General features: G+C 45.0%; 1 protein-coding gene across 4 annotated transcripts in view; it reads right to left on the reverse strand.

Moving 5' to 3' along the window:
- The window catches only part of TMEM164 (transmembrane protein 164), a 213,864-nt gene continuing 198,117 nt past the window's right edge, over positions 1–15,747 (reverse strand). For 3 of the 4 annotated variants that reach the window (XM_006082238.3, XM_014459412.2, XM_023758638.1), the window contains 2 exons: positions 6,394–6,494; positions 1–4,708 (listed from right to left, as the gene is read on the reverse strand). In XM_006082238.3, the coding sequence (XP_006082300.1) occupies positions 4,502–4,708; positions 6,394–6,494 (308 nt within the window). In that variant the 3' untranslated portion in view covers positions 1–4,501. The remainder of the gene's footprint in view (positions 4,709–6,393; positions 6,495–15,747) is intronic. The other variant, XM_023758636.1, reaches the window with a different exon arrangement.

Genomic DNA, 15,747 nt, shown 5'->3' on the forward strand with positions numbered 1-15,747 from the left:
TTCTCATAAATCTTTTAATAACAGTAAATGAAGAAAACATTGTAACAGCAAGTCCAATGGTGAGGGTTCCTTTCCATTCAGGGATCTTCAACAATAAAAACACCTAAGACTAAAATGCAGAATGCCAAGTACACAAATTAATGACTATTTATTTCCAAAGGTGATTGCAGAAACCATTTCAGTACAATCAAAAGGTTATAGAAAACTGGGAAAACATGTTACAAAATGCCCCAAGAGGTGAGCAAACTGGTGGGGGCACAGAGCACCCAAGAACCAGCTTAGAAAAAATACTCACCCTGCTGCTGTTTAAAGGGATTAGAAAGACTGGTCCTAAAGGGAGTCACAGAGGAGAAGGAGTGACGACAGGGATGGTCTGCCCAGTGCATAGCAATCTGTCTTGGGAATGAGGAAGGATGGGGGAAGGGGGGCAGTAAGAGGGAAAGAGTCATTTGCCAATTTTCTGGCAGAAATAATTACAGATCAGACTATCTTATTCTCTGTACCACAATAACACCAATATAAATGAAGAATTCTTTAAAATATAATACAAAACTGACACCAAAAGAAAGCAAGTTTCCAAAACAAGAGCTTTGCTTAAATTGACTTTTGTTTTGTTTCGTGCCACTCAGTAGCAATCCACTGTACAAAAATGTCACAGACAAGATCAACAACAAATGACTAGGTTTTCCTGAGCACAAACTGGCTCAGTCTATATACAGAAGAGGAAGGCTCACTCTCTGTCAGGACTCTACCCACCATCCAGAGGGCAGGCAGGGCATGCAGCAGGAAGGCCCTTCTCAGTCTGGGGCCTTGACAAGAAGCACGAGAGGGCCTGTGGGACCCCCTTTCTTATGCCTGCTCCAGATTTACCAAAACCAGCACTGCATCTGCATCTTACCCTGCATCTACCCTTCTTTTCTCCTCCAATACCTCCTCTTCAGTCTTCCAAAGAGGACATATGAATCTGGATCAACATCTACAAATCCAGGGAAGTCTTTTTGGCCAAGGGAGCAGGAGGAAGGGCCTTCTTTCACCCACTGAGTCACCCAGATTACTTCCAGGCACCACCCAGTCCCAACAGTGCCAGGAGACCTGCTGACAACTTGTCATTTGTGGGGAGCTGTGCCCACTCCCCAAAACATTGAATTATCAATGAGCACGAATAGCAAAGCTCTGGCTGAGGCTGTGGCAAGAGAGATGATCTGATACCTAGACTTGTGGTACTAGATGGTAAAGTGTGCCGACCACCCCATGTATCCCAACCACCCTGCAAGCAGCTTCTGTGAATTCTGGGAAGTTCAAGGATAAAGAGAGAATATTGACTTGGGGAAACTGAGTCTGTACTTTTCTCACAAGCGCACAGAGGTATGCATCACTGGGAAGAAGATGAGCCAGATCATCTTCGGTGTACAAAACCAAATACTGAGACCACAAGCAGACGGTCCATACTTCTGCTATTATGAGCTGATGCCACAAGTTGAGCAGCTGACCAGACTGTTTTCATTGGCCCAGATTCTTGGCCAAGGCTACCCAGGGGCTTGAGGGAACACTCACTTCTCTCCTTAGGGCTGTTTTAAAAGAAACTGTCCACTTCTACAGACACTCTCTCAGACACACACCAAGCTCCCACACGCTGGCTAATGACATGGAAACTTGGCTAGGGTGGTTGGGAAACCTCCTTGGCACTGAGAGGAAAGCTCTGGGGAGGAGCTAGGCAGTCTGGGCCCACTGGGAAGGGCGCCACCCTCTAGGCAGGCTGCTATGGTTCTGGTCAGGTTACCTTTAAGAGTGAGGTACAGACCAATTCAGGTGCATGCTGCTCCTTAACACCCCAAACACAATCCCTGGCTCCCTGTGGGACCTCTGGACTAGGCTCACTCTCTGTTTCTTCTACCTATATGTTTCTGAGCCAACCTGGCCCCCAGAAACCCTGCATCTCCCCTTCACTTCCTCCTTCCCCTGACAGGTGTATCTGTCTCTGGCCTGGCCGGAGCAGGCACATGGCTTTCACTCACTTCTTCCAAGCAGCAGAAAATGCCAGCTAGATTGGGACAGTGAGCTGTAGCCAGGGCAAAGGCAAGCTTTTAGAAGCATTCCAATGCAAGGAAAGCTCAGGCTGACTGGCAACCTGTGCCATGCCACACAGACAGAGAGAAAGAGAGCTCATTCAGAGTCACTTATGCCACTGTGGTCAGCTGAGGTACATCATCTGCCTACAAAGATTCCATGTACTGGTAGGGGACAGGACAGGCCCTCAAGGGCTCCACCCATGACCTCCTTCCAACTTTTTCTTTTGTGAAGAGGCCGAGGGGCACTGAGGCCTTGCACATTTCCTCATCAGCCCAGTCTACACACAGCAGTTTGATGGTGGGCAAGGAAAATCAAGCCAATCAAAAGGTGCCTCTTCTGGAAGGCAACCCTAAGGTGAGAGACACTAAGAAAAACTTGTCCAAGCCCGCAAAGACAGCAGAAAATGAAGATTACATGTCATAAGGAGCTCATGGGAACTAAGAGTACCCAGTTTTCTGCCTCCTGTTCCCCCAACCCCTGGAGATTGATCACCTCAGTGCCAGCAGGCCTCTGTAAAAGGGTGGTTCCATGATTGCTTCCCTGGGCCTTACCTTATTCAGAGACTCTCCTACATTCTACTGCCTCCTGTAGGTCCATTTGCTAAAATCATGATCACTGAGTCACCGAAGCTCAATCTACACATCTAATACAGGAACACCTGAATTATTGAAACAGGCCCAGAGCAAATGGGTTGCCTAGAGGGGGAGATGGAAGGGGAGGCTCACCAGAGGAAGTCATTAAACCATATTTTCTCTGTGTGTTTTTTAATGTTTTTAAAATTTATTTTTTGAGAGAGGAAAAGTGGGAAAGAAAGAAACATAGATCAGCTGCCTCCTGCACGCCCCCTACTGGGGATCAAGCCTGCAAACTGGGCATATGCCCTGAATGGGAATCAAACCTCTTGGTGCATGGGACAAAGCTCAACCAACTGAGCCACACCAGCCAGGGTTCTTTTCTGTTCTTAAGCAAATCTGTTCTTAGTATGAGCTAACAAGAAATCAGCAAAAGCCAAGCTACTGCCTCCCTTTTTGAGATCCATGCATGACTGAGCTCAAGTCTTTCAACAAAAGGCCTTCCACTTGGAGCATGTGAATCTCCACCCTGGGGACTTGATTCCTTGATACCTCCCTTTCAAACTAGACATGGGCTTCGGGGTGGGGAGCTTGTGATGACTCCCAAGCTAAACAATTCAGCACTGAGTCTGGCTACAGTGACAACATCTGGACCTAGGGAAACAATACCAGCAGGATCTGTATCTTCCCCAAACCTGGATGCTGACATATCCTGTAAGACCACAAAATATATTGACAAGAGCCCCTCTAGAGATAGGCCCTGATGCAAGGATTCTCCAAACTCAAACACCCTAAAACAAATGAGCAAGCAAATAAACAAAAGGCAAAAAACAAACAAACAAAAACAAAACACACACAAAAAAAACCCTACAAAAAAACAACAACAACTCTAGCTCATCCTTCCCTGAAGCTGCCTTTAAAAAGAGAGAGAGAGAGAGAGAAAGAGAAAGAGAATATTTAAGGGGCACTCAATATTAAAGAGGAATCTACTATCAATATTAAACTAAACTGGAGCATATGATTCAAATCACTATTTTCTCAAGTTACCACTTCTGCTGATTAATTTCTATGCTCACTTCTGATTGGAATATGGGTCAGTTCTCAGCTCCACTGGCAGAATGTACCCAGGGTCCTGCTTAGTATTAGTTGTGGACATTTTAACCTTGTTCACTTTGGATTTGCCACTGCAACAGCTCTCTATCCTCCTCAATGGAATCAAACCTTTGGGCTGGGTAGTGCCCCACCTCCCACTGCAGGCAGCCTCCTGGAGAATGTGGCTGGTTGGCTGCTTGCTTTGAGTCATGGGACACCAATGGGAAGAATCTGGCCAGTTCTATTTTGGCCATGAGCTGGGAAGTCCCTTGGCTCTTGGCTTGCCGCTGGTATAGAAACAAGGCCTCAGTCCCCTTATGGTGGGGGCTATGCTGGAGACAAAAGGGGACCCCAGCATAAATCTGTAGGTCCCTGGCAGTGGAGAAATGAATTGCAACCAATCTCATCACTGCGATGCCAAAAGTACTACTGCTTGTTGTTCCCTTTATCCTCAACCAGCTATTGTTAAAGCACCAACAAGCAGTGAAAGCTACTGACTACCGTCTCTCCGTATAAGGCCACTAGGAGCAGGGAGAAAGAGCAAAGGGGAGGAGGACAAATCCAGCCGTCAGCACTATACCTCAGGTTCCAGGTGACATCCTGGGAGGAAGAGCTGGGGAAGGAAGAGTGGTGGAAGAAAGGGACAGAGAGGAGGAAAAAGGAAATACACCAAATATCCTACTGCCCTCTCCCATGATTTCATTAAGAACTGGGTGTTCTCCAAGTCAAGTCAGGACTTGTTTCCTCGGGGAGAAAAAAAAGCACCTTCAGTCTATTTTTTTGGCTGGAAGCCGGAGCAAATCCAGCAGATATTTACACAAGGGCCCAACCATGTATGAGAACAGGATGACCAGCTTCCCGTGGGTCATGGTCATGAGAGTCTGGTGTCCCGAGGCCCAGATGCGATACCAGGGGCCGTAGAATGGGTCTGAGACGGCCGGACACAGCATGTTGTTCAAATTCACTTCGGTGACCTGCAGGGACAAGGGAGGTAGAGTGAGCGTTTACCATCCTTAGGCTTTCTCTGGCTTCTGCCAGTTCAGCCATCTCTACCTAAAGGGGGACTAGACAAGTAGGGATTGACAAATCCCCACCTGCTCATAAACGGGATTTTTCTCCCCTAGGTTTTAGGAGTGGGTCAAGGCTAGAGCCCACAGGAGGTGATGGGGAAGGCCGTCCACTGGAAAAGCTGTTTGGTTTTGCTCCATCTTGCCTTCTAGGTTGAGTGTAGGGCCCGTTGCTATTCCTAAGCATCCACTATGTGCCTAGTTCCTGGAGACGTGTTATGGGAGAAAAGAACAGTCAATGGCATGGTCCCTGCCTCCACATAACTGGCAACCAATCAAGTTGGGGTGATCAATTTGCCATATTTGACCTCAGACCAGACGGAGCTCACCGGGTGTTCCCCACCAGGAGATCTGCAGAGTATACAGAATGGGGGCCAAGTCTTCAGGAATGATTTCATGAAGGAAGTGGCGCCTGAATGGACTCATGAAGGATGGATGGGTGTCATGGCAAGAAATGGAGTAAGCAGAGCCTTCCTTGTAGGAGGCATGGCCTAAGCCAGGCCCGGAAGTGGGACTGAGTATGGTGACATGAGGACACTGACTTCTCTGGAATCAAGGAGACTCAGTAGAGAGCAGTATGAATAAGGGTGTGAAGATCATACTACTTTATTCCTATTGTGCATGAAGCATTCACACCTTCAGCCAGGAGTGCAAACCACACTCCAAAGTAAACCAGAGCAGAATAATATGCCAGGGTGGGAAGAGAAGGTAACTGCTTCTACAAAGGCACTGGTGACATCGGTTACATGCCCGAAACCTGCCAGGTCCCGAAAGGCTCCACAAGGAAAATGCTACATTACTGCCGCTCACACACAAAACCAGACATGCCACTCCTGCCCCAAGGACGCCACAGCACCTTCCTTCCAAAGCCCTTCAAGCCCATTCACATTAAAGAGAAGTCCTCACCACCTGTTGGGGAGGTTGGGGTTTTGTACCATGTCACAGAGGGGTGGAGACCTCTCCACCCTTGAGAATGAAGTGACTTACCCAGAGCAGTGGCAGAGCTAGGACTTGAACTTGGGTCTCCTGACCCCCAGCCCCAGGCCTGAGCTCCTTACATCCACTTTGCCACCAATAGACAACCATGCAGTCAGCAATCTTGAGCTCTGGGTAACTCAACTACTGAGTCTAGCTATCATCCACACTCCAGACAGGTTTGAACAGCCCAGAATGCCACAGGGGTGCCCCAACATTGCACTTCCGCTGACCACATATCTCAAGGTCTGGGAATAGGCTCAAAAGCCTACCCAGGCCCCGAGTGAGGGTTAGGGTCCTCCTCCCCATGGGATCCACAGCAAACTACCTTCCAATTGCAGCTCACTGTTTCCAACCCAAGTGGCCAGGAGTAAAAGGCGGCATCCTTGCCTCCAGATGTATGAAAGAAACAGCCAATACTAAAGGATTCAGAAAACTCTTTAGAGAAGCCAAGGCTATAGATCATAAATCAGTAACCCAGACACAACAATCTGACATCTTGGCCTTTGGCATCTTGTATTTTTAAAACAAAACGATACACCAGCGCCAACCAGGATTATCAAGATTTATGGAGAACTCCAAACAGAGGGGATAGAAGGGGATAGAACTGAACTTACCAGGCCCAGGATCTGTAAGATGCTGAAGTGATAAAAGAACATGAGGCCAGTTGAGAGAAGGGCCCACCGGAAACTGCTGAGGGGCTCTGGGGTGTAAGCACCTGGAAGAAAAGGGGAGATGGTGAGATAGCCGGGTTGGTGACCCACTTCTCCTCCTTTGCCCCACGAGGTGCAGGTGCTGAGGCCACAGCTGCTGCCTGCCGATTACCTCCTTTCACTCCTCGGTGACAGCTACCTAAGAGACAGCCCTGCTATCTGGGTACTCCAATCAGCCCCCTCCCAACCTCTGTTCTGCCATGTAATGCTGGGGCCATTACAAAGAGAGGGCTTTTATTTATTGTAAAAGTAATAAAATAAAATAAATGTAACTAGAATTGAAATATGCTATAAGTGCAAAATACACAGATTTTGCATATGAAAAATGTAAAATATCTTAATTTTTATATTGAATACATGTTGAAATAATATTTTGAATATATTGAGTTAAGACATCATTACATTTGATTTTTAAAAGTAATACAAGCTCATTAAGGGAAATTTAGAAAATGTTAAAAGAAGAAACATTTGGAGAAAAAGAAGAAAAACATCCTCAGCACTCAATTACCCAAATGCAGCTACTGCTAACCTGAGGGGGTGTCTCCTTGGTTCTTTTCTCTGTGCTTTAGAGGTTCCTTTTCTTTTCTTTCTTTTTAAATTACTGTTACACACACACACACACACACACACACACACACACACACACACACACTGAGTGGCCAGATTATTATGACCACCTGACGTTTGTAGGCAAATTTCACGCTGAAGTTGCTAGAGGGCCAGACCATTATAAATAGGGAATCAGGTTTTTTACCACAACAGTGGAAGTGATTTTTTTCTGAGGATATGGGTAAATAACACGATTTAACAGCCCTTGAATGTGGGATATATATTATTATGAGTGGCCAGATTATTATGACCACCCCAGCAGTACTTCGTTGGGCCACCTTTTGCCTTCAATACTGTGGCGATTCTTCTTGGCATTGACTCCACCAGATGTTGAAAGGTGATGCGAGGAATCTGACACCAGGCCTGATGAATAGCACTGTCCAGTTCTGTGAGATTTGATGGTTGTGGAACCAGCTGCCTGATGGCTCTTTTGACTGCGTCCCACAAATGCTCAATTGGATTGAGATCTGGTGATTGTGGGGGCCACCTAAGCAAGGTAAAGTCTCCCTCATGTTCTTGAAACCACTCCTGCACAATATGAGCACCGTGGCATGGAGCATTGTCTTGTTGGAAGAAGCCATCTCCATTGGGACGCGCCATCAACATGATAGGATGAACCTGATCAGCGATACTTAGGTATGTTGTGTTATTCAGACGTTGTTCCACACAAATTAAAGGGCCCAAATCATGCCAGGAAAACATGCCCCAAACCATAACACTGCCCCCACCAGCTTGAAGGGCTGTACTCATGCATGTGGGGTGCATGCTTTCATGCTGTTTCTGCCCAATTCTCACTCTGCCATCTGCATGATGCAACTGGAAACGTGATTCATCAGACCACGTGACTTTTTTTCAATGCTCAGCTGTCCAAACCTTGTGTTCCTGTGCGAATTGGAGACATTTTATCTTGGTAACTGCAGACAGCAAAGGTGTTCGAACAGGCCTTTGGCTTCCATATCGCATATGATGCAGTGTACAGCTAATTTGCCTACAAACGTCAGGTGGTTATAATAATCTGGCCATTCACATTCAAATATATCCCACGTTCAAAGGCTGTTAAATAGTGTTGTTTACCCATATCTTCAGAAAAAAATCACTTCTACTGTCGTGGTAAATAACCTGCTTCCCTATTTATAATGGTCTGGCCCTCTAGTAACTTCAGCACGAAATTATAGCTAATTTGCCTACAAACATAATCTGGCCACTCAGTGTGTGTGTGTGTGTGTGTGTGTGTGTGTGTGTGTGTGTGTGTGTGTGTGTGTGTATCTCCTTTATTTCTACATTTATTTTAATCACTCCCTCATGTTTCAGAAGAGAAATGTCATTTATTGGGTATGGTATGGTGGTTGAGAATATAAACTTTGATATCAGACAGATTTGGTTTTAAATTTGGATTCTACCACTTACTGGCTGTGTGACCCTGAAAAAGTTGTTTAAACTCCCCAAATCTCAGTTGAGTTTTCTCTAAAATGGGGATAACAGTCCTACCTCCTTCTTAAAGTTGTTGTGAGGAGTAAAATACATAATAAATTGAGAGCTATTAGAACGAGATCTGTTACAATGTAAATGTGTGTTAGATGCTATAATTATCACACCATTATTATTATTCAAATAACTAAAGAATGTGCCACATCCAATGGTTGTGCCATATCCCAACTGCTAGACAACTCCTTCTCCTGGTATACAAAGAATGATATCTTTTCCCTCTATGTCACTAAGAACCACCATCTCAGTAGGCTTAGATGTATTCCATAGCTTGCAGGGCAGGAGTATGGTTTATAGAATGTTGTGTCACCCTGAATGGAGACTTGGAGGGAAGTGGTCCAGAATGAAAGGAACCTGGAATCCTCTACCACAAGCAAGTAGGTGGCAACATTACATTCTGGAGTAGTATTTTCCCAAGTAAGTCTTATACTGATTCATCCTTTCATTCATCGGTTATTAGCAGCTATTATATTCTAAGCCTTGTGCCAAGCTTTGGGGATAGGAAGATAAAAAAGAAAGGCTCCCTGCAATCTCAGACTCACAGTCTGGCAGGGGAGGAAGACAAGGCAGTCAACCATTATAAACCAATATGATGGGTACGGTGACCAAGGTCTGCACGACATAGAATGATGGAAGACCAGAACTCAGCTTTGGGGGAAAGGTGTGGAAACAAGAACTACTTCTTGTTTCAGTGGGCACAGAGTCCTGAAGGGCAAATGGGACTTAAGAAGGGGCCTGGGTATGCCAAAGCAGCAGCCTACACTAAGGCAGATGTGGGTGGGGAGCCACACAATTCAGAGAACAATGGGTAAGAGCTGGGACCACAGAGGAGAGTGTGCTGGGGTAGAGAGCTGAAGTAAGACTTAAGAGGTTGGCAGAGCTGGTCTGCTCCAAGCTGGGCCATGTAGGACTTTAGGAGCCAGGCTGAGGGCTTTGGGCTCCATCCTATGCTGCAGGGTCATGAGCCCAAATGCCTCAAGTCTCTGGCAGGTGACTGGGAGCAGGGGAGTGGCCAGGGACAAAGAGATATTAGGGATGCTGGAGACTGGCCAACTGGAAAGCCCATGCCCTTTCTAAAGAGGGCAACCACCACTCAGTTCCAGCCAATCATTGCCCTGCAAGGATGTGGGCCTAAAATTGCCAGTTTTTTTCCCACTTTTGCAAGAGAAGCCAGAAATATGAACTTCCATGTGGAATTTCCTGATTTCTAAATGTTGGCAAATAATTAAAAATGTTTTAAGCAAGATCAATGGACCAAACAAAACATGTCTTCTTAGATGGATTTCAGCCCACAGGTGGCCAGCTTAGAGCTCTGCTGCAGAGCCATAGAAAACAGTGGAAGCTTTGAAGCTGGAAAGTGATTCGATCAGACCTTTACTTGAAAAAGATCACCCTGGCCTACTCATATGTGGGGGATGGCCTGGAGCAGAGGGAGCAGAGGGAGCAGAGGCTGGGAGACTGATAAGGAGACTGCTGCATGAACCCGAAGAGAGAAAAGGATGGATGGCCTTCAAACATAATAGCAGTGGGGCTGGAGAAAAGTGGAGGAAAATCACTAGGAAATGGTGGAAGATTGGATGTTGGGAGGAAGGGTGAGGAAGGATCTAGGAAGCTTGGAAGGCTTCTAGTTTGGGCATCATTGTGTTGACAGTGCCATTTATTGTGATGGAAAAGAAAGGAAAAAGCAGATTGGAGAGAAGGTAGGGAAATGATGAGGCCAATTTTGGGCATGTTGAAATTGAGGTGTCTGTGGAATATCACAGTGGAAATATCCCTTTGATACCTGGATGCACTGTAGAAAATACGGTGTGATGGGTGACTGTGGGCACCGGATCCTGGCAGACACAGGTTTTCATATCCTGGCTCTTGTCACTTATTAACTCCAGGCCTTGAGCAAGCCTCAATATCACTCATCTGTAAAATGGGGTACCACTGCCTAATTCACAAGGTTCTTGGATAGATGAGATAATTTAAGTAATGATTGCAGTGTCAAATCTGGAATTTGAAAAATGCTGATTATTTTTATTATTATAGGCATATCTCAGAGATATTGCAGGTTTGGTTCCAGACCACTGCAGAAAAGCGAGCCACATATTTTTTTGTTTCAGTACATATAAAAGTTATGTTTATATTATATTGTAGTCTATTAAGTATGCAATAGCATTATATCTTTAAAAAAACAATGTACAGCCTTAGCTGATTTGGCTCAGTGGATAAAGTGTCGGCCTGTGGACTGAAGAGTTCCAGGTTTGATTCCGGTCAAGGGTACGTAGTGGGTTGCAGGCTGGATCCCCAGTAGGGGGATGTGCAGGAGGCAACTGATCAATGATTCTCTCTCATCATTGATGTTTCTATCTCTTTCCCTCTCCTTTCCTCTCTAAAATCAATAAAAATATATTTAAAAAAACAGTGTACATACCTTAATTTATAAAAAATGCTAACCATTATCTGAGCCTTCAGTGAATTGTAATTTTTTTGCTGGTGGAGGGCCTTGCCTTGATGTTGAAAACACAATATCTGTGAAGCTCAATAAAGCGAGCTATGACTGTATGTGAATCACAAATTCAGTGAAGAGGATGGGGCTGAACATCCAGTTATAGGTGTCATCAGTACATAATGGTAACTGAAGTCACAGGAGTGCATGTAGACCAAGAGAGGAAGACAGCTGAATACCAAGGAACACCATGGGGTGGGGTGGGGGTGGAGGGCAGAAGATGAGTGAGATGAGGTGACTAAAGCCAAGTTGGGTCTTCTCGGGGAGCAGCTCAGCCTTGCTCTCTGACAACAGGCAGGCTCACAGAACATCTGAGTTTGAAGGCCCTTTGAGGGTATCAAATTCATCCCTCCATTGTATAGATGGAGAAACTTTGGATGAGAGATGTGCAGCACCACAGCCAAAGTCACAGTTGCACAGCACTGGGCTCTCAGACACTTCCAGGGGACTCACTGCTCAATGCCCATTGCCACTTGTCCAGACCGCCATCACCAAGTTGCACCATTTCTTTACTTGTCTGTCTGTCTAGATGAGATTGCCTTGGGGTCGAGGACCATGTGGGACTCATATCTGTGTTCCTAGCAACTAGCATAGTGCTTGGTTTGTGAAAAGACATTGAGCTATGCACTTATGCTTGGTGCACTTTCTCATCTGCTAAATGGGTGGGAATTGGGCACTATATTGTCACTCTGGCTGCTGTAGATGTAAAAGGGGAGAAGAGGGGACCTGGAGGACTGACAGGTGCTGAGGCTTCCACTCATCAAGCCCCAAGCCATTTTCCTCAGGCGTCCCTACCCTCCACCCTCTGCTTGGCTCCCCCTAGTAGAGCTGGGTAGTAAGGACAGGCCTTGTAGGCCAGGTGGTAGCTGCAGGAAAGGGACAGATGGGAAAAGTATCCTCATTCAGGAGGCAGCTCAGCCACAGACCTAGGGAAAGCTGGGACAAGGCCTCAACCTCTGGGCAGCACCCTCTCTCATCGTGCTCCTCTCCGCCCTCCCTGTGATATGGGGTAAAAGGAACACTGCCAGGGGTCATGTTTCTCAATGCTCTCACTGCCTCTAGCCCAACCCCCCACTTTGGTCTCATTCGTTCTGTGTTGCATCATGCATCCCACACCAGATTTAGTTCCCTGAGGGAGGAGCCATTACTGAATTACCTCTTCACCTTCAGCACCTGGTACACAGTACGCACTCAGAAAATTACCACTGCATGGATGAATGAAGGGCACAGGCTTTCTGGAGAAACATAAAACTATAACCCTTTGACTCAACAACCTTACTTTTAGGGCTACCATCAAATACCTAAAAAAACCAAGAAACCGCCCTTATTTGCACAAAGATGCTTACATCTGCACTAAAATATTGGGAAACTGGAAACAAACCAAATGGAGAGATAAGTTAAGTAAACTCTGGTACCTCAATGTTGTGTAATTGTCCACTGCCATTCAACTGACAATCTGACAAGCTAAGTCCCTGGCTAATAATGTCAAGTGTGAAAGACACAACACCAAACAGTACATTAATGATGGAAAATACAGCTTAGTGTAGCAGTCGCCAACCGGTGGTCCGCAGACCACTGGTGGTCCATGAGGCCCGAAAGGTTGGCGACCGCTGGCTTGGTGGTTTAAAACAAAGGCCTTGGGGTCAGACAGCTTTGTATTTAAATCTTGCCTCTGTCACTGCCTATAGGGTGAGCTTGGGCAAATTGTGCTGCCCCTCTAACCCTGCTAGCCCATATGTAGACTGGAGGTAACATCTACCTTTCTAGGCTGCTGAGTAAAATAAGATATTAAAAAGTAAACACAGTAGCTAGCTTGGCACACAGATGGTAGCTGCTATTTTTACCATGCTCACCACCGGTATCCAAAATCTCATAAAAGACTAGAAGACAGGGAATCTTGTAAAGGTGTTCTTCTCTAGGAAGGAAGACTTTGACTGTGGTCTCCACAGCTTTTTTACTGTTATTGGTTCTTTTCATAACAAAGATGATCAAATATTCCATTTCTTTGAAAAATAAAGAAAGAAAAAGAAAACACACTGGGAATAGATGACCCAGTCTATATAAATATATGCAAATTATATGCAAACATACATCATTCTTTTTTTTCTCTATATCTGGATGTGGTCTTTGGGATAATCCTAGTGAAAAAAAAAACAGTTTTCTTCTAAAAGAAAATAGAAACTTAAGCACTTTTAGAAAAATTAAACACATAAAACTTTTCTTTACTATTTTAAGAAAAAATATGTGACATTTTCTGCTAGCATCTTCTATCCCGGGATGATCAAAGCATTTCAGCGCCAAAGGTAGGGGGAAACCTAGATAATAGCTTTTTCTAAAATTGGTTTCTGCCAGAAAGAAGCTTTATGAGTGCTGGGAAAGAAGTCAATTGCAGCACCAGCAGCAAAGACCTATCCCCAGAGATGCCTCTCAGGGGCCCTTTCTCTAATTCTATAATCCCACCCAGGAAGGACTTACTACCAAGGAGTTGAGACTAGGCACAGTGGCATTCTGTTCTCCAATCTTCTTCGCGTTACCTTCAACTCATTCACTTCTACACGTTACACATTCACTCAACATCGACTGAGTGCACACTGGGCACTAGACTCCATGCTACGCAGTGACAATAAGGAGGCAAGGACAGCCCCTGCCATTGAGAATGAACCTGCAGCTTACAATTGAACAATGAGATGTGCAATCAGGTAAGCACAGTAAGTAATGGGGATACCAAGGAAGGGTAGCTGGAGAAGATAACAGTTGAGGTGAGTTTTGAAAAATAAGAAGGATTTGGGGTAAGAGCTTGAAGGAAGGAAAGGACATTCGGGACAGCCTGAGAAAAGGTGTGGAGGCATGAAAACAGCATGCTGCTTTCATGTCATCACAAGCAAGTCTGTCTTCCTGGAGCATAAAGTGGGAGGGGACATGTGTCAGGAGATGCATCTGGAGAGATAGACAAGCAAGGTCAGGTCATGAAGAGCCTTGTTTGCCATGTTGCGGAACTTGGCCTTTATTCTGTACACAATGAGAAGCCATTAAAAGGTTTTTAAACAGGAGAGTGCAAGGTCAATTTATGTTTCAGCTAGCTAGGCTGCTGTGGCAGCAGTGTGGATGATGGACTGGAGAGGGACAAGACTGTAGACTGGTTCAGATTCTGCTTCAGAGATAGAGATGACTTGGCAATTTGTATGACGTAGAGATATCTAGGGTGACTCCCAGATCTATGACTTCAATAACTGAGAGGAGTTTATTGAGGGGAGAGATGAGTTCAGGTTGGAGCATACTGACACTGAATGTCGATAGGCTATCCAAGCAGACATGTCCAATAGGCTGTGGATGTCCATGTTTAACACCCAGGAGAGGAAGGTGGCCTGGAACACAGTTTAAAGTATGAATAAAATCACCAGGGAAAGGTCCACAGAATATAAGTAAAGGACCAAAGACAGAGCCTGGGAAATAGCAAAAATTGCCAAAAGAAAGAGGATCCATGAGAAGATAGGATTGAAGACAAAATTAAAGGTTGTCACTAGCCACATGTGGCAATTTACATTTAAATGAATTAAAATCAGAAATTTCATTCCTCAGTCACACTACATATCAAGTGCTCAATAACCACATGTGGCTAGTGGCTACCATACTGGACAGTGCAGAGATAGAACATTCCCACCATCACAAAAAATTAAATTGGGAACATACTTCTCTACAGAGGCATAGTAAAGACAAATACGTTCCACTGGGCTTAGTAACATACTTGTCACTGGTAATCTTTGCTATAGCAATTTCAGGAAAGTAGTGATGCAGGAACTGGCTGCTAAAAATTGAAGAAAAATTTTCTAGTTGCACAAGGTGAAGAAAGGGAATTCTAGGAAAAGGAAACAGGATATGCAGTCACAGAGAAATCTTTAGCTAAATCCCCAATATTTCAGCAACTTCTTTGAATGTTCCCTTTATCCTTTTGCGCTTATCCCGCCTACCCCTCCCAATGAGGAGCCTGCTTCATCTCTACCCCTCTAAAGTAGTCACTGGTTTTGGTCCTTTGGCCCATGCAAGTACGGTGCTTCTTTCTCCCTAAGACAGTGATGGCGAACTCATTTTTTTGGTTGATTTTTCTTTGTTAAATGGCATTTAAATATATAAAATAAATATCAAAAATATGTCTTTGTTTTACTATGGTTGCAAATATCAAAAAAATTCTATATGTGACACGGCACCAGAGTTAAGTTAGGGTTTTTCAAAATGCTGACACGGTGAGCTCAAAAGGTTCGCCATCACTGCCCTAAGACCTCACAACCTCCACACCCTTTTTACACTTGTCTACAAATGTGTAGATCATAGCTCTCAATATTCCTTGAGGATATTAGTATCTGACTTATTACTACTCTCTCCAAAAGTATTCCAGTCATATTTCTTGATAACTTCAATATATGCCTAGTTGAACTTTCTATCTTCCTGACCTCTCAGTTCCTTGGCCTCTTCTCCTCCAACTATACTGTCCTCTATCACACCTCAGCCACTTATTCTCACAGTCATTCCTGAGACCTTATAATTATGAATATCTGCAACCTTTCCATAAGTCAAGCTTTCCCACTGTACAGTTTACCCCCTCTAACCTTGACCCCAACAGTTGTTTGACCCCACCAGAATCTGCAATCCATTGGTTCTAGCATCATTTTGCT

Source organism: Myotis lucifugus, unplaced genomic scaffold (assembly GCF_000147115.1).
Source record: "Myotis lucifugus unplaced genomic scaffold, Myoluc2.0 scaffold_2, whole genome shotgun sequence".
In the NCBI taxonomy this organism is placed as follows: domain Eukaryota; kingdom Metazoa; phylum Chordata; class Mammalia; order Chiroptera; family Vespertilionidae; genus Myotis; species Myotis lucifugus.